Raw genomic sequence first — 26,485 nt, forward strand, 5'->3', positions numbered from 1 at the left:
CAGCGTTTCCTTTATGGTTTCACTCGAAACGCAGTAAATAAAGAGACCGCCCAGAACATGGTTTCACATTTTTAAATACAACTTTTATAACAACATTAAAAAAAAGCTTTTAAATGTCAAATAAACCTTAGATTATTTTTTGATTATGAATATTACAAATAATCCTAAATACTTTCTACTGTAATTGTAGGAACCACTTAGGTCTTTCAGTGCTGCTAGTGTCCCAAAAAAACATTTTCATTTCACACCAAAATATCATTCCTTGGTATTAGTTTACGACAATACAAGTAGGCCTGTTCTATAGAATGCGTCCTCCCATGCATTCCATTGTATAGCAAAGAAGAGTTTTGTGACAGGCAGTTTTTATAGATCTGCCAAAGTTAGTTTCAGGTGTATTACTGACACAAGCTTTCTCCCCCTCTGCGACCCAGACAAATAGAATTGCTCCTGTAATTACTTGCAGCAGTGGGAGGTTATAAACTCCCAAGCTCTGCTGTAGCCAAGGTAACAAAACTCAAACTAAAACAACAAAAAAAAGGAAAACTACTCGAGTCAGAGCACACAGGAAAAAGTGTTTATGTTGATACTGTCCATAAATCGGTAACGTCAAACTAAGTCATTGCTAATGTGTTTAAAAGAGTCTCCCACACAAGCCTCATAGAAAAACCATGGTCTGAACTCCAGGTGCCTGTGTGTAAAACCAGAAGCCAGTTACGATAGATTATACACACCAACAGTGTATTACCGTCAGGTTTGTGAGACTGACAGTAACCACAAAGGGATGATAAGTAATTGAGTCGTGTATTTTAAAATGCAGGAAAACCATGCATGTGTTTTTTTTTTTATATGAATTGCAACTCACACAGTTTCCCAAGCTGGCAGCACATGGAGCCTGATAAGTGACACGGTGGAATCTATCTCTCCAGTGCAGGGCTCCTCTACATGTTATTCAGCACATGCTATTTAAGATCCAACGCAGTTAAAGGGCTGAACCACAGCGCCTGGCTGCACGTTTCCTTGATATGCAGGGTACGGATCAATATAGTGAACTCTAAAGAAATGTTCAAAAAGGTGAAGTGGTTTTATTTTTTGTGATTATTTTTACATAAGCTTTCACACAAACATGTGTCCCTTGCTTGTGAGTGTGTGTCAATATTGGATTTGACTCTTTAGCGGCACCTGGTGGTTATTTTAAGTCTCATAGAAAAGCCCAAACAGTACCACTGGCTTAAAGGACTCCTTGCGGCTCTTCTGGCTTCACTGTAGGTTAGTTTTGACAGACTCGGATTAGCATTCATCTTAACTAAGGTAACATGTGGTTGTCCTAATAGGGGTTGTGGCCTTTTACAATAATACAAAACAATAGGGAACCTGTGCATTCTCTGAAATGGTGAACATTCATATTTCTAAAATACACGTCTGCTATTCGTACATATATATGTCTAACAGATAAACAAACAACAGATAGTCTCACTGCCATTTTATTCCTGTGACAGTTGAGTGACGCACACCATAAATGAACTACATTGTTAAGAATGAGGCATGCAAGCACGGGCTCCGTTCTGCTAATGCAGAATGTCATTTAAACTCTCACCACGCATTTCCTGTGCTGGTTCTCACGATGTGCAGTGGATTGCCAACCCCACAAAGAAGTTTCTAAAGCTGGCTTTGTAACTTACAATCCCTGCTCTTCTCAAATGCTAGGCAACAAAACAATAATAGTAATAATAACAATGAAAAAAAAAAAATTCTCAAAATATTTACGAGCTTTAAAAAAAAAAAGGTTTGCAGAGTGTAAACATGTACATGGAAGCTCCATACTAACACTGAGCAGCCAGCGTTGTGATAGTATGGAGCTTCAGCAGTGCAGCAGTGTGGAGTAATGGTTAGGGCTCTGGACTCTTGACCGGAGGGTTGTGGGTTCAATCCCCAGTGGGGGACACTGCTGTTGTAAAATAATGTGATATCTGTATAATGTGAAATAATGTATAATGTGATATCTTGTAACAATTGTAAGTCGCCCTGGATAAGGGCGTCTGCTAAGAAATAAATAATAATAATAAAATAATAATACTAACACTGCGATCTCTGCATGAATACAGCACACTATTAACATTCTGTTTAAATACTTAGACATACTCCCTGGTGCAGGCTATTCACTGTGTTAGAAATGCAGAAGATTTGACAAAAAGGACTCGTGTCTGGATATTGAAACACTGCACATGCTTGCAGTGTGTAACCCACAGAAACTATAGTGTTGAGCCGACAGGGGCCCATGGCTTGGTTTAGAGGAGAGATGAAGCAGACAGCCGGTCTGAAGTGTGGGAGTTTCAGTGGCAGTGCTGCAGGTAATGCGAGGGCAAGGAGGTGGAGTTCTGGGGCTGGCGTCCGATATTCCGGTTCTTTGATTGAAATGGAATGAAGGGCGTAAGGAGCAGCATGCACGGTCCTGTGTTTACATCTAGAACAGCGCCGTCTCCTTGCTGATAATTGTTCTCTCGTGTCGACTCTTCTGTTCGTTTGCACTGTTTCCTCGATGAAGATCGCGAGTGTTACACTACTCTGTCTTATTATAATGAGTTGCTGATCCATCGCAGAGTAATATCCCGACATCACTGCTAAGCAGCATGTTCAAACCCAGTTTGCAGTTGCCTCTCCGATTCCCTAGCTGGCTCTGTCTCTCCCTCCCTCCTCCTTCTCGCGGGTCATCTTGATCATGGTCTCGGGGGAGCGGTACAGGAAGATGAGCTTGCAGAAGAGCTGCTCCTCCAGCTCCAACTCTCCGGTCTCCCGCACCACGAAGATGTCGGTGCACAGCTTGAGCACGCGGTCCACGCAGGGCAGCTCCTCGAACATGATGGAGCGCGAGATCCCGTTGAAGAACTCGCGCACGAACTTCCCGATCACCAGCACCACCGACATGTAGAGGCCCACGATGCTACAGGGGGAGAGAGAGGGAGGGGCGGACGACGTTAGCAGCTAGTTTCTCTCTGTACCAGTGGTTACCAAGCGTTTCTAAGGTATGCTGGTACTCCTACTGTAACTGCCTTTAAGAAGTATTGAAAATCGGAAAGGCATTAAATAAATCCATTTGTTAACGTGTTGATTTTCAAAACACTGCGGAAGTTCTATTGTTTGGTACTCAGTTGTAAAGGTGAGGGAAGGACGGCTTTTCTTGTTCTGAAATGAACGCATTAATGAATGGACTGATTTCATACGACTCCCAGCAGGAATCGACATGGCAGACTGAGAATGACGGCATGAGTCCAGGTCCTCAGCTGATCCACTAGTCTACACTAGCCTGACTCTGTCTGTCTGGATAACACAGCAATGACTAGCGGGCCTCACTCACCCGTATCCTGCGAGGAAGCCCAGGCTGGAAGGGCTGACCTTGTCGTTGAAGATGACCAGCTCGATGTGGTCACAGCTGGGGCCCGCCCTCTCGCTGCCCTCCCGGCACTCGCGCACCACCCACCACTCCAGGGCCAGCTCCGAGGAGAGGCTGACGTTGACCTGCTGAAGTTTTATAGCGAGGGGTCTGAAGGAGCTGCCTGTCCTGTTAGAGTGGACTGCAACACAGCACAGGTTCATGACATGCTTGCCTGGTTACTCTGTCTACTGCACAAACTCAAAGGAAGCAAAGACCAGACCAGCGACGGGAACCGGTAAGAGCCACAAAGATGGACCACAGTAAAGTGCTTTTGGGTAAAACTCCTTCAAGCTTTACCACGTTAGATTGTATGATTAAGTGTTGTCTGTCTACGGTATCTCAAATTGCCACTCGATGGAAACATACAGTATGCTTCTCAGGTAGCACCGAGGAAGGGATCAGTCCAAGCATTTGTCAGCTTCATACAGTTTCACTCTATTTTTTAGGATTTGTCGTAATTAATTTGACTTTGGGAGTGGAAGGTTGCTTACCTACATAGAGACGATTGATAATCTTTGCTTCAGGGCCAGAGGGAGCTCTTATGTATTTGGGCAAGAGAGACTTGATAATCCTAAAGAGACAAAAAAAAAACAGGGTGGCCAGAAATCAATACGGTGACACTGAAGCGACGGACACGATTACAAGACGCCCAGGAGCCCCTGTAGCGCTCCTTCTACTCGTAGAAGACTCGGAGTCGACGGATTCACTCACACTGGCTCCTTCCTGCTCCCTCTTAGCATCTGAACGATCTGATCCATCATCTCTTTGTCTTCGTACCTCACTGTGTGCTTCCCAACCGTCTCGGCGTTCATGACGAGAGAGACGTTCCTGAAAAAGCACACACGGGATCAACCATGGAGCGTTTTGAAGCTACGGATGAAACTGGGTTTAAAAACTCTGGCGACCACATACACCTTTACATGGGGAGTTGGTTGTGCCAGTGTATGGAGTGCGTCTATTTTGCAGTGATACTGCACAGCGTGTTGCATGTTAGATGAGCAGTGATACTGCACAGAGTGTTGCATGTTAGATTATCAGTGATACTGCACAGCGTTGTGAATGTTAGATGATCAGTGATACTGCACAGCGTGTTGCATGTTAGATGAGCAGTGATACTGCACAGCGTTGTGAATGTTAGATGAGCAGTGATACTGCACAGCGTTGTGAATGTTAGATGAGCAGTGATACTGCACAGCGTGTTGCATGTTAGATACGCAGTGATACTGCACAGAGTGTTGCATGTTAGATGATCAATGATACTGCACAGCGTTGTGAATGTTAGATGATCAGTGATACAGCACAGCGTTGTGAATGTTAGATGGCACAGTTCCAATGGCGATACCTGAGTATAGTCCATTGCAGGGTGATGTAGATTTGAGATGAATTGCTCAGCTCTTCAATCATTGCCTCTCGGCTGGCTGGGCTAATGCTCCACAGCAAGCTGGCATCGGTTTTGATTTTGGCAGTGACGATATCCTCCGGCATGTAGTTCACTATAAACTGCATGGCAGACTGTAATGAAAGGAGTGGCAGGTCAGTGTCACACAGTGGCTCATTGGCTCGGCACAGTCTGCAGGTTCATTTGATCCTGTGATGACAAACTGTATTGTTAGCCTGCCAATACATTTTCCTTGCTAGGCAACCTGCATGAGGATCCCTGCTTAGCTGTGCTATACATACTTGAAATCCCATTCTGAGAAATGAATCGAAAGTATACAGTTTAACATTGCATAGAAACTCAGAATCATACTACTCTTTAAAAGCTGAAGATCCAAATCTAAAGGTATATTAATGTGTCAAAATTGCTGTACTGTCGGTCTGAGCTTGCTGTTCATATTCCAGCCCTGCAGCTAACCAAGGTAAAAATCACACACTTACTGGATTGGTTGCAAACAGGTTGATCATTTGGTTGAATGCAGATTGAGAATAAGGGGCCAGGTTTTGCTGCTGGGCGCTCATTGTAAATAAAGGCTGAAAAGGAGCAATATAGATAAAGAGGTCTGGGGTCACACACCTGCAGTAAGCGTTCAGCGTGGGTTAAATCTCTGAATACTACAATTGCTATTTCTTTAAAAACTGAAAAGGAGCAGCTGAGAAAGTACAGTGGAAAGCACAGGTAAGTAAGGGGAGCCCTTTCCCTCCTGTGATATGTAATGTGTACTGTGTATTCAATACTGTTACATGCTGGGACCGCGTGCTGGATCAGCTTTATTTACAGCTTCTGTATCCCGTATATCTCCTTTGCTCAGAATTTAATGACATTTTCTGAAATTTTAAAACACTTTGTTTGAACTCTATAGAGTTCGAGAAGTTGCCAGAACTTTGAAAACCCCATATATGCATTCTATCTGAGACATGCAGAAAACTTTGAAAACCCCATATATGCATTCTATCTGAGACATGCAGAAAACTTTGAAAACCCCATATATGCATTCTATCTGAGACATGCAGAAAACTTTGAAAAACCCCATATATGCATTCTGTCTGAGACATGCAGAGGAGACCTCGTAACCCCCAATGCTGAGCTGAATGGAGACGTCCAAGGGCTGGTTCGTGACTCCGGCCACAGACTTGACCAGCGACATGAAGAGAAGGGGGAACCAGATGATGGAGATGAGGGAGAAGATGATCAGGCCGCCCATCCCATACTTCACAATCATCTTCTTCTTCTGGCCGGAGGGCTGCGGGTATTTCTGAAGAAAAGAGAGAGAGCCCTTATGATGATTGAGCAGCCAAGCTACTGAGAGCAGAACCCGAACCACAGTGAAGCAACAAGGGTCTCTTTCACAGCTTCATGTTTTAAACTGCTTCTTTGTTTTCTTAAGCTCCATAAGATTTAAAGTGTAACCAATTTAAAAGCCGACAGAAATGTATTTATAAGTAGTGGCAAATAAATAAAAGGTTGGTGGACAGCCTTCCATTTCTGAAACTGGCTGGTAGGTTTGGTATCAAGTCATTGTACACTGCCTGTGTAGTTAAAACCCAAAGAATCAATACCCTTGCCTACATCACATGAAATGGGTAGATTGTTCTACTTGCTACTGATAAAACAATGGCATCTACGCTGCACGCTACTCTAGACAGCAGCAGGAGAGCAGTATGGAACCCCCACACTGTACCTTCTCAGACTCTCTCCAGCACCTGAGAATGAAGATGTTGGCGTAGATGTCCTCCACACAGATCCAGCTGGACAGACTGAGCGTTGTGTCCGTCCACACCCAGTCCATGACAGCTCGCAGCTCCGTGAGGAAGGGGACCATGCGGAATCTGCCATCAATACGGGACGGGACGGGGTGGGGACACAGAACCAAAGCAATGTGAATGACCAGAAAAGGAATCTGCACATTTCATGAACAGATCGGGTAGCCTGGTTGTGAAAGGGTATACGAGGGGGACAAGGAGACTAGGGATATGAAAGAAGCGCTCGTTACATCAAACATGCATTTGCATTTTAAAACATGGCATCTGGTTCCTCGGTAGGGCAGTGTGGCTGTACAGCATGCCTCGCTTACCCCTGAAAGAGGAACAGGTTCATGTAGTTGTAACTCTTGGTCAGGAAGTTGCCGAGGACCCGGTTTGGGTAGCCACATTTGATCTGGTAGGCAGAGAGGCCAAAATACAAGCACTTGACAAAGTACCAGAGCTGGGCCACTTGGTTCTGGTTGAACCTCCTGCAATTGCACGGAGAAAGGGAAAAGTTACAACCTCAATTAACAACATGGTGAGTTTGTAATTAGAGCAGTTCAGTTATGAGTCAGAGTTACAAAGTAGGTTACAAATTTGAAAAAACAATTTCACTGCCTTCAAAACAGGACCCTTGGATCTTTACACCTAAATTTAAAAACACAAACAAAAATAAAACGGATAATGTGACAGACGCAATCAGTGACAGACAGCTTAGGCTGTAAGTTACCCTTACGGGACGGTCTGTTACTTGTTTAGTTGAGCAAGACACAGTCCAAATTGTAGAGTATTTTGGTGTTCCTACCAGTTCCTGTTAAAGTGTCCCAGTTACCTCTCTGTGACCCCCGGCAGGATGAAGAACATCCAGAAGTGGATCCCGAAGACCAGCACCACCTGGAAGACGCACTTCCCGAGCAGCGTCTTGCGCAGGTACAGAGCCCGGTCCACTATCATGGTGCCGAACTGGATGAGCAGCATGACCAGGAAGGCTTCGGGGACCTGGTCCTCCGACAGGGACTCTGTGATGTCTGCCGCCGCGCCGTACTTCTGCAGGCAAAGACAAGAGGACGGCTGGATCAGCTTCTCCGCAGCGCGTTGGAGGGATTGCAACGTCAGCGGGGCGTGGTTCATAAGAACACAAGCAAGCAAGCAAGCTAACGCTCGCGTTCACGCTTACCCCAAACGCCCAGTATCCGAAAATGATGATAATGAAGTTAATGACATCGACGAGGAACATGAGGGCGTAGACGTCACACACCGGGCTGTATTCAGGGTGGATGATGTCATAGAAGAACTGTCGTACCGGCAGGTAGACCTGGAGAGCTCTGGGGGGGAAGCACAAAGCCGTCATCGTACATTCACACACACAAACACTGAATAAACACATGAGGTGCACTGCAATTCATCTGCAGGGAGGGAGGGAGGGAGCCATGGAAAAGTCCTCACATTTCTATAGACTTGGATTTAGCCTCCAGCATCATCTTCTTGATCTTTTCCCTGATTATTCCCTTTCTGGTTGTGGATCTGTTTTTCAGAGACTTTTTTCTTTTGGGAGGCTCTTTGTTTCCTGTTAGAAAATGAAAATGATTGGTTAAATCCATGAAGCATATTCAAAAAGCAGTAGCGGGACAATATCGGCAGCATTCTAGAATGCGTTCTAGAGTCTTTGCTCGTGTGACACACGTGTCCCAGCAGGACACGTGTTCCTTTAACCACAGAGAGACAGAGAGCATGCCTGTCAGTGTAAAACAGGAGCACGGACGCGTCACGTTTGCAGGTTCCACGGGTCTCTGCTGAAAAGCTCTGTACCTTTCCCCTCTGTGTGGTCTCCCTCTCTCTTACGCCTCCTGAAGCCCAGTCCTGTGGAGCCCTGGAGGTAGACGAAGGGTGAAGTGCCGTCTCTGCCCTTGTCTTCATCCTTGGAAGGCTCTCGTCTCTTCTGTTTCTTCCGCTTTAACTTTTTGAGAAAGTCCGGTATGTCAACCTCCTTATTGTCCCACAGGCCATGACACTGGGAAACAGAAAGGCAAATGCTGTGAGCGTAGGCAGCCGAGACTGCACTACAGCTTACAGAGGTCTTGTGCATCTTGTAAACCTCAGTCGGATTCATTCAAGAGTTCAGTGCTCATGTGAAGTGAAGGACGGTGACACTGTGGACTTCAAGAACTTACTCAAACTACTATAACTCCTAAACAAAGCTCTACAAGAAGTTTGAAAAGCAGACCTGTTGAGCACAGTTAGCATAGGCAGAACGCTGCTGGCTCTTACCTTCAGAATGGACCTGTGGAAGAACAAGGCGAGCAGCTGCACCAGGTCAAAGATCACGTAGCCGTCCTTCTTCTCCACCCCGACGATGTTCGGGAGAGCGAAGGGCCGGTCCGCGTTGATCCCTCTGTAGGCAGTGGTGGTCCAGGGGAAGAACCCGAACTGAAAGAGGTACTTCACAAACACGATGATCTGAAAGAGAGGATGTGGAGAGTACGATCAACCCCGGACACTGGAGCAAAACCACAGGCAGTTTTGGCCACTTCTTTATCCACTTCGATCATGATTTTTAAATACACATTTTTAGAAATTCTAAAACAGTTTATGTGAGCTCTATGGAGATCGAGAAGCTGCCCTGCCAAAACTTTGAAGAAAAAACATCTGCATTATAAAACAGATACACAGGTAAGAAACTTAACATGGTACAATTAAACATGCAGTGACTAAAGGGGATAACGTGTAAATATATAATTTGTGAGGGATGGCGGCTGGGAGACCCCACCTCGGTGTAGATAATGGCTGTCATCCAGAAGCGCTTGGTGGGGCGGGGCACGGACAGCATGGCCCAGAGGAAGATGAGGATGGGCAGCACCAGTGACAGGATGCAGGCCGACACCATGTGGTTCAGGATGATGACGAAGTAGCTCAGCATCTCGGACTTGCACACCATGGTGTTGTAGAGGGCCAGGAGCACCCTGAGCGGCCGAGGCAGGTCCTGGAAGAACCTTTCCGACTGCCCCATCCCTTCATCCTGGAACATCCTGCAACAGGGAAACAGGAGCCCGCGGGGGGCGGAGAGCTGAGCCAGGCATTGTAAGAAATCACTGGAAAACTGGCTGAACATGGGAAACAGCATGGTCAACCAGGGCACTGAGCAGTAAGAGCATGTTATGAGCACCAGAAAAGCAGGGAAACTGACCCGCGCTGTTGTGAGCTGTAAGAAAGGCACTGGCAATTGGACCGACTCGCTGTAACGTCCTTCTCAATGCATTGCCACTCACTTGTTGAGCAGCAGCTCACTGGCGGTCAGGGTGCGTGTGTCCTGCGTGAGCGGCCTCGGACTCTCCAGGTCGATCTTGTCCAGGGACTCCCCCCGCACTGGGCATGGTCCCAGTCCATCCAACGAGGCAGGGAAGGGATCCAGGTACTTGATCCGGTCCTGAAGCCTCTCCGCGTCCTCCTCATCCTCCTCATCCTCCTCGTCTTCATAAGTCATGCCTGTGTGGCTGCTAGAACAGGGGTGGAGCCAGAGGGGTCGTTTAGGAGAGCCTCATTGCCCACTGTGGGGCATATCAGTTTTGGCTTTGTAACCAAATGTTTCACAAGACTACACCAGCAAGCAATTAAAAAGCCACAAGCAGAGACTAAAAAAAGCTTCAATTCCCAAAGCGGAGAGCCTCCGGGGACTCACCTGGAGATAAGAGATGTGTGTTTGACTGAAAGGCAAATAATGAGGCGCACGCCTCATAACATCGATGGGTAGCACAATCCAACCCAGGAATACAAATGTATTACCATAAAACCACACTGTCGCTGTCAATGGAGGACATGTCGAAGTTCGCGGTCTTGAGGAGCTTTCTGCAGAGGGGGTCGCTGGCCCTGGGTGGGGGCATGTCAGGAGGGGCAGGGGGCTCCTCCAGGTCATCCTGGGGGGGCTGCCGTGAGACCAGGGTGGTCACTTCCATCAGGCAGCTGGAGAAACGAAATAGAGAGAGAGACGCTGTTACTGCACACCGACGTAACCTTTACACTGACGCAAGCAGGGGAGTTCTCTTTTTTTTCCTCTGTGCATTTTTTTTCATAGTCATTGAACTCTATCTACCAACATGCTGTCTGTACTGAAACAACCCATCTCAAAATGTGGCTTAATAAGCACCTTTTCAGAAAGAGAAGACAAGGAAAGACACAGAGACTTAGGGATGTAAGCAGGCGGATGTAAGGAAGGTCAAATGGGTTGAATGGAACGGACTTCAGTGTCAATCCAGCACATTTCATGAGCAGCACGATTCAGAACTTACTGAACAAACAGAAGCCCTGGCGAGTGAGCTATGGATCTCTTCTCAGATCAAATAGGCTGAAAGGGGTTTTAAGGTCAAACTTCCTTGAATAAATAAATAAATGAAGTTTGAATGTCCCACGTCTGTGACGGGTTTGAGATCCACGGGGTAAATGACATTAGGACCCATGTGGTTATGTGGGTAGGTATCTGAATAGCTTCCTGGTCTCCAGTGAAGCTCAGCTGCACTTTTGCCTACCTGGATTCACTGCTTCCCCAGGAGAGCTTGGAGTCGGAGCTGGACACTTTCTGGTACCCCCGGGAAGATAGTGCGGAGGTCACCTGTTCCTCCTCAGCAGGTGACTCTAGAGTAGCCTGCTGCGATAACCTGGCCCTGTAAAACGCCTGGATAGTGGCCTGGGATGCCTGTTTCCCCTACGGAAGCAACATTCAACGGCTTGATCTTTGCAAAAATCAGCTTTTCCCATTTAGTTATGTCTTACTGAAAAGATTGAAGGATCAAATCAAATCAAATCAAGAGTTTATGGGATTGGACCCAAACCTCACAGAAGGTGTAAAGACAATGATTGGAGGAGAGTCGTGAAACTTCAGGGCAGTTATTGTGTCCTTCAAGGAGAGTGCGGCAGACAGAGAGACACAAGCAGAGCAAACTCTTCAAACTCTTTAGAGAGGGCTGTCTAGAGATGGGAGGGCGAGGGGACAGGAATGCCTCACGCTTTCTTATTTAGCAATTGTTTAGACTGTATAAAAGAAACCCTTTGACGCCTGCAATAGGCAGCTTACTTTTTTCAGTTGTTGCCCCAGCATGGCTCGCTCGAATCGTAACACTTTGGCGATGTCCAGGTAGTCTTTACAGAAGGAGTTCAGCCCCTCAATCAGGTCGTCAGTGAGAGACAGAATGAAGACCCAGGCAAACTTCACTGTGTCTATGATACGCTGGATCACATTCTCTGCAGGCAGAAAATCATCTGAATAGATTTAAAACTTCAACACGGAAATCAAATGCTCTCTCAAGCCCCACAGTTTAAACTAATGAACGTGATTGTAATAATCTGTCATAACTATTCAACACTCAACAGTACTGAATTAAGACATACTAAAAAGAAACCTGTCGACTAGAGCTACAAGCTAAAAACAACAGACACGACTGTACCTTCCTCTTCCACGACCTCGTCATCATCAGTGGTTTGATCGAGCTCATCTTCGCTTAACTCCGCTGACTCCATGCCTGCTCCCAATACAAAGACACAATGCAGACATGAACCCTTTATCCCTGCAGTGACTGGATCCTAGCAGCGATTTCTGCAGCCCTTTAGCTGTTGGAGTCTCATGCTAGCTCTTACTGGTGGTGACTTCAGTTTTGTAAAAGCTTCAGTAAAAGCGGAGACTCCTTTACCTTGTTGCTGCTGCCGCTCCAGTTTTGCTTTTCTCTTTTGCTCTTTCCTCAGAGCCGACTCTTCTTCTTTCCTGACCTTCAGAGCAGCTTTGGAGCTGGTGGACCAGGCTTCGTAAGCCAGCTGCCAGGGTAGAGAGGGGAGGGTACAATGAGAGCGTGCAGCTGGGACTCCAGAAAAACAGCAGCTCCTATAGTCCTTGACATCTCCACCCCAGCCCTAACCCTAACTCTAACCACAACCAGCCCTAACCCTAACCCTTAACCCTAACCCTAACCTTAATGCACACCCTAACCCTAACCATACCCATAATCCTACCCCTAACCCATCGCAGTAGGACCGTTCCTGAGCCCCACACAGTTGTGTTCCAGTGGGAATGCACTACCCTTCCTGTATATGCTCTGTGACTCTACCACAGACCCTGTAGCACTTGTTGGACAATGAATTTCATGACTAAGCGACGTTGCCTCGTTCACAGCACAGGGTTTCCCTGCCGATCCTGTTGGGTCCTGAAATCAATCACTCCATTCAGGAGCCCCACCTGCAAGCTTGTTTTCTTTTTGGGGGCTTCTTCCTCCTTCTCTTCCTGTTCATCTTCGTCATCCTCGCTGTCGCTCTCAAAGAGGTAGTAGCTGCCGCTGCGGATCACTGGCAGTGAAAAAAAAACGATTCCTTTTCTGTTTGGGTTTGAAATGAATGTGCCGTGCTCACAGCATGCAGTATTCCAGCGGTGATCCACTGAGGGCAGGGGAGGGAGGCACAGCCATGCAAGGACAGGGACGTTCACACAAGCACTCATGTGGCACAGCAGAGGATTAGAGAAACATTCAGACACTCACTGGTGGTGTGGTTCACCCATGGCTGCCACCATTTCTTCTTATCACTCTGGTCCCCCTTTTCACTGTCACCTGCAGAAACGCACAGTAGCATTGTACCTCATTATATACTGAGAAGCATAGAGAATTTCAAAAACAAAACGCATCAGCACTGTGTCTCAATATATCATTATATAAATGAATTTCGCTGAACGATACTGTGATGGGTCAGACTGCTATGCATTGGGATGAGGGTTGTATTCCCTGATACTGCACATGGACAGGTGTGATAAACATAATGCTTCTGCAATACAAGGGAAGCCACAAGAGTATGTGTCGATGTGACAAGGGTACCCTGAGTCTGTGACTCCCTGTCTCGCTGAGCCACCTCCTCCCGCTCCGGCAGGACCCCCTGTGCTGGAGCGATGGCTTTCCCGTCCTCAATCTTCCTCTGTTTCATTTTAATCTTCTCCATCCTGAGAAAACAGAGAGATACTGAAGTGAAACTGTCACGCATTCTCTCTCCACAAGCTCCACAGCTCTATGCAGCAGATGTGTCTGTCCAGCAGGGGGAGCCTGCCTCTCCTAGCACAGCAGACAGCACCCTAGCCTTTGAAACAAGGAGACACGGGTTCAATGCTACCACCTTTTTTATGTTACCTTCCAGCTGTTCCTTAAGGGAAACCAAAAAGCAGACTCCAGCACACTCAGATATTTCTCTTTAAAAAATGTTTCGTTTGAAATCTGGACTGAGAAAGGGGAGTTTGTTGGAGCGTTTCTACAGGAGCTGCACAGAGCTGAATTCTTACTGTTTCTACAGGAGCTGCACACAGCTGAACTCTTACTGTTTCTACAGGAGCTGCACACAGCTGAACTCTTACTGTTCCTACAGGAGCTGCACACAGCTGAACTCTTACTGTTTCTACAGGAGCTGCACACAGCTGAACTCTTACTGTTTCTACAGGAGCTGCACACAGCTGAACTCTTACTGTTTCTGCAGGAGCTGCACACAGCTGAACTCTTACTGTTTCTACAGGAGCTGCACACAGCTGAACTCTTACTGTTTCTACAGGAGCTGCACACAGCTGAACTCATACTGTTTCTACAGGAGCTGCACACAGCTGAACTCTTACTGTTTCTACAGGAGCTGCACACAGCTGAACTCTTACTGTTTCTACAGGAGCTGCACACAGCTGAACTCTCACTGTTTCTACAGGAGCTGCACACAGCTGAACTCTTACTGTTTCTGCAGGAGCTGCACACAGCTGAACTCTTACTGTTTCTGCAGGAGCTGCACACAGCTGAACTCTTACTGTTTCTACAGGAGCTGCACACAGCTGAACTCTTGCTGTTTCTACAGGAGCTGCACACAGCTGAACTCTTACTGTTTCTGCAGGAGCTGCACACAGCTGAACTCTTACTGTTTCTACAGGAGCTGCACACAGCTGAACTCTTACTGTTTCTACAGGAGCTGCACACAGCTGAACTCATACTGTTTCTACAGGAGCTGCACACAGCTGAACTCATACTGTTTCTACAGGAGCTGCACACAGCTGAACTCTCACTGTTTCTACAGGAGCTGCACACAGCTGAACTCTCACTGTTTCTACAGGAGCTGCACACAGCTGAACTCTCACTGTTTCTACAGGAGCTGCACACAGCCGAACTCTTACTGTTTCTGCAGGAGCTGCACACAGCTGAACTCTTACTGTTTCTACAGGAGCTGCACACAGCTGAACTCTTACTGTTTCTACAGGAGCTGCACACAGCTGAACTCTTACTGTTTCTACAGGAGCTGCACACAGCTGAACTCTTACTGTTTCTACAGGAGCTGCACACAGCTGAACTCTTACTGTTTCTACAGGAGCTGCACACAGCCGAACTCTTACTGTTTCTACAGGAGCTGCACACAGCCGAACTCTTACTGTTTCTACAGGAGCTGCACACAGCTGAACTCTTACTGTTTCTACAGGAGCTGCACACAGCTGAACTCTTGCTGTTTCTACAGGAGCTGCACACAGCTGAACTCTTACTGTTTCTACAGGAGCTGCACACAGCTGAACTCTTACTGTTTCTACAGGAGCTGCACACAGCTGAACTCTTACTGTTTCTACAGGAGCTGCACACAGCCGAACTCTTACTGTTTCTACAGGAGCTGCACACAGCTGAACTCTTACTGTTTCTACAGGAGCTGCACAGAGCCGAACTCTTACTGTTTCTACAGGAGCTGCACACAGCTGAACTCTTACTGTTTCTACAGGAGCTGCACACAGCTGAACTCTTACTGTTTCTACAGGAGCTGCACACAGCTGAACTCTTACTGTTTCTACAGGAGCTGCACACAGCTGAACTCTTACTGTTTCTACAGGAGCTGCACACAGCTGAACTCTTACTGTTTCTACAGGAGCTACACACAGCTGAACTCTTACTGTTTCTACAGGAGCTGCACACAGCCGAACTCTTACTGTTTCTTCAGCAGTTCCATGGATTTCTTCTCCAGCTCCAGCCTCGCTGCAATCCCCTTCTTCACCTTGGCCTCAAACAGCTCGGCACCCCTGGGGGAACAGACAGACACAGAGGCGACTCAATCAGAACACAGGACATGACAGCTTACTCTGATTGAGCATGTTAAAGAGTTTTTTAGTTTAGTGAATATAGATCAAGCCTAGGGTGGCTCATTGAGGACGTGGAAAAAATATACAAATAAAAATGTGTTCTGTCTTAGATGCGTCTAAAGTAAAAATAAATGCATAAATAAAAGCTGCCTAAAAAGTGGCCTCGCTGGTTAGCAAACTGTACCAGTTTTGGAACATTAAGGCCCCTGTGCTGGGAGTCCCAGCCCCTCACCTGGAAGCTAGGATCTTGGAGGTCTTCAGATCAGCCACTATGTAAAGGAAGTAGTAGCTGACGAAGACCCTCCTCTGGGCCAGGAGGAAGGTGAAGCAGATAGCGTCCCAGACGATCCCTGCCTCGCCCTCCGGGAGCTCACACTCATCATCGGGGGAGGCTGCGGACAAAAACAAAACTAACTGGGACGAACCTCAGGGACTAAAGCTGCCATCGCAACGTCACTGAGCTACACCAGGGTGAAGGGAAAGCATGGCAAAGCACCGACAAGCATGGGAAAGCATAGAGAAGTAACCTTCGGGTGGATGGCACCCTTTACTGGTCTCCCATCCTAAATGTTAAACCCTTGTCTCACAATCAATGCATTAAATTACAGACTATGTATCAGCTGAGACAGAAAAGAATGTGCCACTTACGGACGTCATACTCTTTTACAGTGCAGACCATACTGAACGTCTGGATGAACCAGCAGCTGTTCTTCAGCAAGATGTGCAGATAGGCACAGGCTCCCAGCTGCAAGCAAAAAGGTCAGTGTTAATTAAAGGGGTCACATTCGAATGAAGTACCGTTTTCAACCATTTCCCTGTGTATCAAAATCTCCGACTTGGTTAAAGAAAGCTGCAACTTTTGTGGCTCATCCATCATGATTACCCAGAGGCTGTCTTGTAGCTCTCCAGAGTCTTGAGCGATTCAGTGTAAAAGCTGACACTGCAGCGTGGAGGTGGAACTCACAGACAGGATGTTCTTCATGGCGATGACCAGGACCGTGTAGCCGATGAGAAGGTCCCACAGCTTCAGGATGTGTCGGACCGGCTTGAGCAGCAGGCTTCCTCCGAACAGCATGAAGTAGAAGCAGGAGATCAGGTAGCCCATGCAGAAGATGTTGATCCGTGTGGTGCCCGTGATGAAGATCAGGCTCAGCACAAACCAGAAGAAGTAGCTGAACACGAACATCTTGACAATGTCAAGATAAGACCTGTGGGGGGGGGGGGGGGGGGGGGGAATCAAATCAGAGTGCTCAGCATTGAACAGAGACAGTCAGGAGGACTGAGGCTGGAAATCTCAGGATTACCAGACTAGATCAGCTCCCGATCAGGACCTTGTGAGTCAGGAGGTGCGAGGCTGGAAATCTCAGGATCCCTTCATGAAATTCTGCATCGTTCACTACTGAAGCTTCAATAACATTTTATTATAGGTGTCATCAATTCAGATACAGATCGAAGTACGATTTCCTACTGAAATCACTCAAATCACATGAGATTTAATCAAAAAAATACAGCCCTGGTCTACGTCAGCACGCAGTCAAACAGTGATGAGTTCCGTGTCCCGCTCGCTGACCTGCAGTGTATGAAGTCCGGGACAGGGATGTACTGGCTGAGGGTCCGGGGGTCCAGGCTGCGGCTGATCTCCACGTTGTCGCCGGCCAGGAGGCGGACGGCCGTCGTGTTCTCGTCCTCGAAGACCTGCCACTGCAGAGAGGCGCACAGCAGCAGCATGTGGTCATCTGAGGGGGCAGCGAGACGGGCAAACAAGGGCACAGGAAACGCTTTCATTTGAGTTCATTCTAAACATGCGTTTTCTGTCTGCGGTGTATTGGGCTGGTTTTACTCACATATTAAAAAGATGGGGTTTGGCCTCCTGGCGAAGTCTGGCAGGTAGAGCCATTTAATCAGGTTGGAGTTCAGGGGTGTGCTGCCGGTCCTCCAGGGGTAATCTGGAAAAATACCTTTTCATTATCACTTTTCAGTGCAGTATCACTGTGTGTGCTCTGAGTGCAGTATCACTGCGTGTATGTGTGTGCTCTGAGTGCAGTATCACTGCGTGTATGTGTGTGCTCAGTGCAGTATCACTGCGTGTGTGTGTGTGCTCAGTGCAGTATCACTGCGTTGGCTCACCTGTGCAGAGTGCAGGAGGGATGCCGACGCACAGCAGGTACTGGAAGGTCATGAGGCTGGCAGTGAAGCAGCAGTATTTGGGCCAGATCTCAGCGATGGACTTCCTCCTGCGTCTGGAGAGCACGGCGATCAAGGCGAAGGAGTGGAGCATGGCATAGAAATCCATCCGCTGTCCGATCACGTTCACTGCCACCACGGAGCACACCTGGGCAGGGGGAGCGGGGACCACAGCGGGGGTAAAGTACAGCGAAGCAGCCCTTAGAAAGGGTTACTGCAGGATTTCTGCAGAGTGTTTCTGCAGTGTTACCATGCTTTTCTCAACACTATACCACACATTTACCGTAGTCTACCCTGGTTTGCCATGTTTATTAACATGCTTTACCACACCTCGCTATTCTTTACAATGCTTCCCTATGCTTGACCATGTTTTTATTACACTTTGCTGTGCTTTTCCTGTGGGAATCTTTTAGAAGGGAAGCAAGGCGCTGTTGGTGTTTCTCTCGTTTCTCACCTCCAGTCCAAACTTGTAGAAGAAGTAGTTGATGAAGTATTTCATGCAGCTGACCGCCCCGTCGTCCAGGTGCTGCCGAGTGATGCCTTCAAACAGGCTATCCATTACGGGCGGTTTCAGAGCGTTGTGGAGCCGGTAGTAGAGCTGGTGGCGGTGCACGGTCACCTCGAATGCCAGCAGGGCCAAGATAGCGAGGTGATTCTGAGGAGGAGGTTCAAACAAACAAGAAACAGCAAGGTCACATTCGAGCTTCAACTTTACAAAAAAGTTAACAAACGAGGGTGTCCCTGCGTTCTATATTGATTGGTCTGAATTTGTTTTATTCCAGTGCTGGTAGAAAAGTCAGCATTTTTTAAACTATCTGGCTGGAGCCCCCTCAATTTAAGCGGGGAACACTTGCAAAGAAGTGGGCAGATTAATAACAAAATGTTGATGGAACAATATAAAAAAAAAACTATAAAATATATATATTTTTAAACTGTTTTGCTTCAAGCCATCGGCATCCTGCAGCTAAACTATTCATTGTATCTGTGTTTATTTGAAGAGTTATTCTTTTCATGGGTCAGTGGTGTCAGAATCAGGCTATCCTGTCTGGCTGTGCCGGCGCGGTGGGGTGGGGTGGGCTCTGTACCCGCAGGCAGGGCAGGCTGCTGTCTGCACACTTCCTCAGCGCCCCACACCATTCTGCAGGGTCCACAGGCGCCGTGTACAGCACAGACTTCCTCAGCAGCTCTTCCAGGTTTGTCTGAGTGTGGCTCCAGTTCACAGGCAGCAGCTTCTGAAAACAGAACCCTTTATAAAACTTCATCACACCACAACCACATCCGCAACAACAACGATTTTTAATAACGACTAGCGCCATCTGGTGGACGATTTTTGTAATTTTTTTTCTTTGCCTGAACACGTGATTCTGGTGTCAGATTGTCAATTCCAAATGTTACAGTTAACATGCGTGTTTCAGCACACTCTTAACAGGAATGTTTCACATTTAAGCACGACTGAGTGTTTTGTAGTTCTGGATGATAGAGAGAGGAAGTAGCCTTGAGTGCATGCTGGCCTCGCCCCATGCTTCGGCACAGATACTCACTGCGGTGCAGTTGGAGGAGTACTCGTGCGGCCGGAGGAACTTCAGCTGGTACATCATCTTACAGACAATCATGACACAGGCCCACACTGTGGAGATGCTGGATGCGAGGGGGCGGAGCCTCGGGAAGGGCAGCGCGAACGTCCACAAGACCATGAAGAGGTAATTCATCAGGGAGACCTGGAAAGGGAAGACACCGCAAACCAGGGGTCAATAAAACCTCATTCCTGCCCGCCAGCCACGCGCCGATCAGCACGCCTTCGTATCCCTCGGAGATCTCACCTCTGTAAGCGTGATCCAGATGATGGCGGTGGAGATGATCTTGATGATGTGCAGCTCCAGGCATCTCCACACTATCACCTGCGCTCTGTGCAGCATCCTCAAAGCCTTCAGCACCAGCAGGGTCACCCTGTCCACCACCTGCACCCACTTGGTGAGAATGTCCTCTTCAGAAACAGAGGAAGCGTGTTAGTCTTGTGCTGGGAGGGCATCGGGGTACAGGGGGCTCTCTACAACCAGGCTTGGATATAGAGATGTACAATAATGTGCTGATAAAATGACCAAACCGGAAATAAAAAGGATTAATAAATACATAAATAAAACACAATTGCAGAAGAAAAGTTGTGATCTGCAAACTTAAAATCGGATTCATCATATTAGCTTAATAAATCTTCACAAAACCTTCCTCAAAGCATTGTGAACGGAGCCCAGTGAATGAAGAAATGAAACCATTGGTTTGCTCTGGTTCCAGTACCAACCCTCTCCGCTGGTGTCCCCCGGCCCGTCCAGCTCAGACAGTCCCATCTGGTCCAGAGTGTCTTCACTCCGGCCACTCAGCTGTTCTGTGCCGAACCTGTCAGAGGAGAATCCAGTGAGACACACACACACGTCAGCCACATTCAAGCTGCTGCTCCCTTTGAGCCAATCCATTACAAAAGCACCGCTTCTTTAAAGGTTTCATGAATAATACTGCGATAAGACTTTGAATCAACCCGACTGAGCATGTTTGATAACACTTATAATATCAATAACCCTCCAGCAATATCACACCGACAATGGTTTTTTAATTAGGATTTTTCATATTTTGGCTTTCATTTGATGTCAGTTTCAATGCATTTGTATCATTGTTGAATATTACTATTGTTATTATTACTATTAGTAGTAGTAGTAGTCGTAGTGGTAAAGGTAGCATCATTATTATTGTTTTTACCTTGATTTAAGTTTTTGAATCATCCCTTTAATGCTGGAAAACAATGGGACAGGAATTAGGAGAGCAGTTTTAAATGAATTCATTCTTCCTTGCTTGATAATTGCTTGAGATTGACAGGGGTTTTTGCTTTCAATTTCACTAATAGCTCAAGGATATTAAAATACACAGCCAAGACAACCCAGGGAAAACGAGAGATTCCCTGAAAGCAATTGGAAACACATGGGGAGAAGTGGGCAGGACTCACCTTGTTGCGATCACACACACGTTCACTTTCATTGTGTCTTCACTGGAACACAAGAACAAGGCAGGAGGCGTTACAGGAATCCAGCAAGCTTCAACCTTCACACAAGCAGGATTTTTTGGTACTTATAGGATTGCTGTAAAGTGATTTCACCTTTCGCAGTATTACAGAACAAAATGGGTGACAGTTCATGATAAATGTCTTTAACTCAAATGCATTATTACATGTGAGCAAACACATGATTTACTGTTAAATTCAAACAAAGTAATAATGATTCATACTCATCCCTAACACGAGCATAGGATAGATTAATCAGGAACAAGCACAGCTTTTCAAATAACAACAGCATGAGCAAGCATTACATGTATCCTGAGTTAATGCACGCATGGATGTGTGTACTGGATGGATGGATGGATGTGTGTACTGTCTGCATGCATGTATGTGTGTACTGTCTGCATGCATGTATACATGCTCGTGGACCTGCAGGGCCCCTCTCGGACGGGGATGCTGCTCAGGTCGGTCAGGGTCAGGAAGTCGCTGTTGAAGTAGTGCAGTTGGAGAATGCAGGCGAGCAGGAAGGAGGAGGGCAGCAGGATCCGGGCAAACAGCTCCACTGTGTCATACTGCTCCAGACCCAGATCCCTCAACCTGAGCAAAACAAACAAACAAACACAACAGGGTGAGGCAGCCCACACGGTGAGGCAGCCCACACCTCAACAGGGTGAGGCAGCCCAGACTTCAACAGGGTGAGGCAGCCCAGACTTCAACAGGGTGAGGCAGCCCAGACTTCAACAGGGTGAGGCAGCCCAGACCTCAACAGGGTGAGGCAGCCCAGACCTCAACAGGGTGAGGCAGCCCAGACTTCAACAGGGTGAGGCAGCCCAGACTTCAACAGGGTGAGGCAGCCCAGACCTCAACAGGGTGAGGCAGCCCACACCTCAACAGGGTGAGGCAGCCCAGACCTCAACAGGGTGAGGCAGGCCACACCTCAACAGGGTGAGGCAGCCCACACCTCAACAGGGTGAGGCAGCCCACACCTCAACAGGGTGAGGCAGCCCAGACTTCAACAGGGTGAGGCAGCCCAGACTTCAACAGGGTGAGGCAGCCCACACCTCAACAGGGTGAGGCAGCCCACACCTCAACAGGGTGAGGCAGCCCACACCTCAACAGGGTGAGGCAGCCCACACCTCAACAGGGTGAGGCAATCATTCAAGCCATCTGTATAAAGCAATGCCATGAATCTTTATAAAGCAATGGTGCAGCCAGATGAAGTGTTCATTTTTTGTAGTGTATGCCCCCAAAAGGAAGAGACGTGTAAAAGAAAACCCTACAACCTCTCTTTCAGTACCACGCATCTGTTAAAGTTTTTCGCTAAACGAAACAGGTCATACTGTCAACTGTTTAAGAATGGATGAGCTGGCACTGAAGGCTCTTACCCCTCCTCAGACATGCCAAGGGTCTGTCGGAAGAGCCCGGAGACTGTTTTAAACTGGTAAATGTAGATGATGATCAGAACGGCCGTGGAATAGGCCACCACAACGATCCAGAAATACTTCAGCACCCGTCGCCACAGGTCATAACGCACCTGAAAAAAACATGGTTTGAATCAGCCATCGCCCATGATTCTGTCTGTATCTTAGCTGTCTCGCCTGTATTTCTAGCGCTGCGCTTCTAAATAAAATGTTTTTCATGCGTGACTTGTATTTGTATATAACGCAGTGGGAGTGAGCGGTCCCTGCAGAGTCCTGCTTGCTGTACCTGATACAGGGCTATGCAGAAGAGGAACAGCATGATGTAGAGGATTTTGTAGACCACCACTTTCCCGGAGAAGCTGACAACGAAGAACATGGAACAGCAGAAGTAGATCCAGTACTTGACCAGCGTCCCTTTGATCAGCGAGCCCAGGACCTCCATCACAGCCGCCCTGCTCTCGTCCTGCCCTGCAAGGGACACAAAGCAACACGTCCTGGAACCTTCTGACACAGTGACATGGTCAAAGGCCAATGGGATAATAATGACACCTCTCTAAATCTGTGTGCAGAAACGTCCTTCTCAATGAAGTGGAACCCAGGCCTCCAGAGGTGCGGGCAGGAGAGCTCAGTAAATAAACTAGCAGCCCCCTAATTGTCTGCATTGTAAACCTCATGAACCTCATTCCACCAATCAGGAGCTCCTCACCCGCCTCTGACACTTTCACCTCAGCCAGTGGCTCCTCCCTCAGCGTCTCCAGCTCCTTCTTTTCGGTCAGGTGTTGCCGTAGTAACAAACAGAAAGTAAAGGTGTAAGTGACCTGAGAAGGAAATATAAAGCACACTTTGAATGCTTGGGATTTTCACAGAAAAATAAAACAAAACACTAGAATGCTACAAATAAAGGTAAGATGCAGTAGGAATACGACTCTCTCCCTGTTCAATGTTTATCTTTTCTGTTTCACTTCTAGATGCAGTATTGCATGACTGTTGGAGTCCACAGTAGAGAATCTTGAGCCATTTTGCTCTAAAACCCCCATTTAATATCCTCACAGTTTGTATTTCAAGCTGACTGCCCTCCCTCCCCCGTTACCTTGGCAACCAGGTGCACACAGGGGGTGGGGTACCGCTTCAGGTCCAAGTCCTGGAGCACGGGGTCCGGGATCCCTGGGAACAGCTCGTCCTGCCTCAGCGTCAGCCCCGTGAAGAAGTTGCAGACGACCAGCACGTTGCCGTAGAGCACCAGGAACGGGGAGCTGAGCAAGGCGTAGCGCCGGCGGTCTCGCAGCATCCAGATCACACAGGACCAGATCAGCAGCACCAGGGTGAGCCAGCTGTTGTAGGTGATGCTCCAGGTCTGTGAGCCAGGAGAGAGAGTCTCAGAACAGGAGCTGACCACCGGACCTCATTCAGCAGGATCGCAAAGTGCTGAACGCTTTCTGTTTTGTCATTTCGTTCAATCTGGATAGGAATCTACATTATAGATCTAATGTACAGTGTATTAGTATATCTATCTATATCATTCTAGATGTGAGAAGAGACCTGTCTATCTATCTATCTATCTATCTATCTATCTATCTATCTATCTATCTATCTGTGGTTAATGAAGAGTCCACCCTTGTTTTGCAGTTATAATATATTAAAGAAACATCCAACAGCAGGATAAATCTCAAAGCGCATGCATGCAAGCAGTGTCCCACCATCATGACGATGAGTGCGCTGACGTAGCTCTGCTTCATGATGAACTGAGCGAATGCCATCAGCCCCCTGGGCTCGGCCGCGCGGCTCCAGGGAGTCTCTGCGTCGCCCTCAGAGCTCTCCTCCTCATCCACATCCTCCTCTGGGAATTCAGAGCGATTCACAATTCACACCAAGAAGCTTCTGAAGCATTCCATGTCATTTCTTATTAAAAAAAAAAACAAGAAGCAAAACTCCTACAAAGCAGAGCAACGGTTACATGCCTGCAGGTGATATTTGTTATTTCCTTGTACACAAAATACACACGTCTCACAAGGTGTTCAAACTGTAGGTGGATTCCTCTTGCTGGATCATTGTTAATGCACAGTACTGTCTGGCTTCCTATCCACTGAGTAGGCAGTAACAGCGGTTTGCGGTGAGTGAGGCTGCTGGTTTGCACCCAGCCTTCGCCCCTGTTCCACAGTGAAGTGCAGCAGCAGCACTCTTACCTGAGCTCAGGTATATGGGAGGGGTGAAGCCTCCAGCATGTTGCTCTTGGTTATTCAGCCCAGCCGAGTCCTGACAGTTACCATTCGGCACATACGTCACGTGCTGCACAGGCAGAACACAAAGAGCAGGCTGGTTACCCTGCACAGTGAGACCCAGGCCCTGGCCGTCACATTCATTTGGAGCAGGGAATTATATTATGCAGCACTGTTATTAGGTTCTTAACGTTCCTTAGCAATCAGAGATATGTGTCGTGCATGCCGCGGGTAAGTATATCACAACATTTGGTATATTACTTTGTTAAAAGGTTGCACGTGCATTCATTGGAAGCAGTAATGCTCGACACGGATGGAAGCAGCTGTTCTTTTTTTCCATTTTCCATTTTGGCGATAAGGTTCCATGCCCGTGCAAAAATGCGGAACAATTTCTCTATTAGTTATACATACGACATGCCCTAAACTTGGGGGAAGAACCCTACTCATCCCCCCTGGTTCACATCTGCAGGGTGTATTCAGTGGCACACAAGAACAGGCACTGCAGGGCTGGACAGCGCATTCATGCAAAAGATTCAACCTGCTGTTGCAAGACAAGACCCAGTACCTCATGTGAGCTAATCTCCTCGTCCATGCTGGTAAGAAGCTAAAAGAGGAAGAAACAAGAGTCACGCAGTGTTTAGATGAGCTTTAACATGCGGTCAGCTGTTCCCATTGAAACTAGGAACTTTACAACACTAGGACATGTCTGTAGCAATAAAACCTTAAGATTCAAATTGTTTTTTTATTGATCGGTGGCTTCATGATCTGCAATCCTATTAAATGTGGAATACATATTGACCCCCACTCTGTCCTCTCCACAGGCAAAATACTTCTTGACATTGGTTACTTTTTTCATGTCGTTTCCCGAAGTCCACATCATCCTGCCCAGATTGTGGGCTCCGTTGGTGAGTTTGCTGTCACACTTTGGCAGGGTGACCTAACAGCAAAGAACAGAGAGAAAATAACTCATGAAAGAGCAGGAGAATTGCACCTGGACAGAAAGAAAAAACACAGACGTGCCAACTAGCAGACATTGCTGTGTGAGCAGAATTACCCCAATGCAAGTTACACTCGAATTACACCTCAATGCAAGTTACACTCGAATTACACCTCAATGCAAGTTACACTCGAATTACACCTCAATGCAAGCTACACTCGAATTACACCTCAATGCAAGTTACACTCGAATTACACCTCAATGCAAGTTACACTCGAATTACACCTCAATGCAAGCTACACTCTGCAATTCAGTGCCCCAGAGGCAATGAACGTGACTAGAGCAACTACTGTATTCAGCAACGCTGTGAAGTGTAAACTAACACTGAATAATACATTAACAATAGCTGGGTAAATAAATTAATTCATATTAATGAAGAATCTACTGTGCATATACGTTAGAGTGCCTGTAATGAATCATTCGTAAAGCACCACGGAGCTACCGTATAGTAATGTTTAGCATGACATGTTAACAAAGATTGTACTGATGTCAACTACTTTTAAACTTTAAAAAGTTATTTTAACTTTGCAAGTTATGCGATGCATGTTCCATACACAGTATAATAAGATCTACTCCCATTCTGACAAATCCTTAACAGTGGTTGATTTCTCAAAAGTGATTTAAAATTCCCCAAATAAGAGAGCTGGCTCTCTGCACCTCCTCAGTGATGTAGACCCACTTCTGGAGCAGAGCGACGAGGGTGAAGTAGAGAACCAGCAGCACCAGGGGGTTCAGAAACACGGGCCAGGTCACCCCAGAGTGCAGCTGCAGCCTGGAGGGCTCGGAGGCGTTCGTCTGGATGAACGCTGTCATTCCAAACAACCTGCAAGAATAACACAACGTCTGCTCAGTACACCCAACGCTTTTCATTTGAAACTGCCAGTCCTCCAGAGAGCTCTCGGGCGCGG

The 26,485-nt window shown here is 47.2% G+C and overlaps 1 protein-coding gene across 1 annotated transcript in view; it reads right to left on the reverse strand.

The window, feature by feature from the left end:
• Positions 1–55: 55 nt before the first annotated feature.
• LOC117425709 (piezo-type mechanosensitive ion channel component 2-like) overlaps positions 56–26,485 on the reverse strand; it is a 34,334-nt gene continuing 7,904 nt past the window's right edge. Inside the window, exons 7-54 of the mRNA XM_059003433.1 lie at positions 26,190–26,400; positions 25,386–25,517; positions 25,146–25,184; positions 24,548–24,650; positions 24,062–24,201; positions 23,455–23,718; positions 23,071–23,182; positions 22,856–22,868; positions 22,651–22,816; positions 22,329–22,477; positions 21,361–21,540; positions 20,896–20,937; positions 20,200–20,294; positions 19,724–19,896; positions 19,445–19,621; positions 18,989–19,135; positions 18,358–18,558; positions 17,847–18,051; positions 17,564–17,665; positions 17,290–17,455; positions 16,684–16,927; positions 16,368–16,464; positions 15,952–16,111; positions 15,570–15,659; positions 13,459–13,580; positions 13,129–13,197; positions 12,831–12,937; positions 12,292–12,412; positions 12,049–12,123; positions 11,679–11,845; positions 11,134–11,309; positions 10,394–10,570; positions 9,880–10,107; positions 9,381–9,639; positions 8,882–9,070; positions 8,423–8,624; positions 8,060–8,171; positions 7,791–7,938; positions 7,446–7,660; positions 6,943–7,101; positions 6,550–6,697; positions 5,935–6,123; positions 5,309–5,401; positions 4,773–4,942; positions 4,142–4,258; positions 3,922–4,001; positions 3,353–3,569; positions 56–2,938 (exon numbers count right to left, since the gene is read on the reverse strand). Coding sequence (XP_058859416.1) covers positions 2,665–2,938; positions 3,353–3,569; positions 3,922–4,001; positions 4,142–4,258; positions 4,773–4,942; positions 5,309–5,401; positions 5,935–6,123; positions 6,550–6,697; positions 6,943–7,101; positions 7,446–7,660; positions 7,791–7,938; positions 8,060–8,171; positions 8,423–8,624; positions 8,882–9,070; positions 9,381–9,639; positions 9,880–10,107; positions 10,394–10,570; positions 11,134–11,309; positions 11,679–11,845; positions 12,049–12,123; positions 12,292–12,412; positions 12,831–12,937; positions 13,129–13,197; positions 13,459–13,580; positions 15,570–15,659; positions 15,952–16,111; positions 16,368–16,464; positions 16,684–16,927; positions 17,290–17,455; positions 17,564–17,665; positions 17,847–18,051; positions 18,358–18,558; positions 18,989–19,135; positions 19,445–19,621; positions 19,724–19,896; positions 20,200–20,294; positions 20,896–20,937; positions 21,361–21,540; positions 22,329–22,477; positions 22,651–22,816; positions 22,856–22,868; positions 23,071–23,182; positions 23,455–23,718; positions 24,062–24,201; positions 24,548–24,650; positions 25,146–25,184; positions 25,386–25,517; positions 26,190–26,400 — 7,222 coding nt within the window. The 3' untranslated portion in view covers positions 56–2,664. The remainder of the gene's footprint in view (positions 2,939–3,352; positions 3,570–3,921; positions 4,002–4,141; positions 4,259–4,772; positions 4,943–5,308; positions 5,402–5,934; positions 6,124–6,549; positions 6,698–6,942; positions 7,102–7,445; positions 7,661–7,790; positions 7,939–8,059; positions 8,172–8,422; positions 8,625–8,881; positions 9,071–9,380; positions 9,640–9,879; positions 10,108–10,393; positions 10,571–11,133; positions 11,310–11,678; positions 11,846–12,048; positions 12,124–12,291; positions 12,413–12,830; positions 12,938–13,128; positions 13,198–13,458; positions 13,581–15,569; positions 15,660–15,951; positions 16,112–16,367; positions 16,465–16,683; positions 16,928–17,289; positions 17,456–17,563; positions 17,666–17,846; positions 18,052–18,357; positions 18,559–18,988; positions 19,136–19,444; positions 19,622–19,723; positions 19,897–20,199; positions 20,295–20,895; positions 20,938–21,360; positions 21,541–22,328; positions 22,478–22,650; positions 22,817–22,855; positions 22,869–23,070; positions 23,183–23,454; positions 23,719–24,061; positions 24,202–24,547; positions 24,651–25,145; positions 25,185–25,385; positions 25,518–26,189; positions 26,401–26,485) is intronic.

This window comes from Acipenser ruthenus, chromosome 29, assembly GCF_902713425.1.
Source record: "Acipenser ruthenus chromosome 29, fAciRut3.2 maternal haplotype, whole genome shotgun sequence".
NCBI classification, from domain to species: domain Eukaryota; kingdom Metazoa; phylum Chordata; class Actinopteri; order Acipenseriformes; family Acipenseridae; genus Acipenser; species Acipenser ruthenus.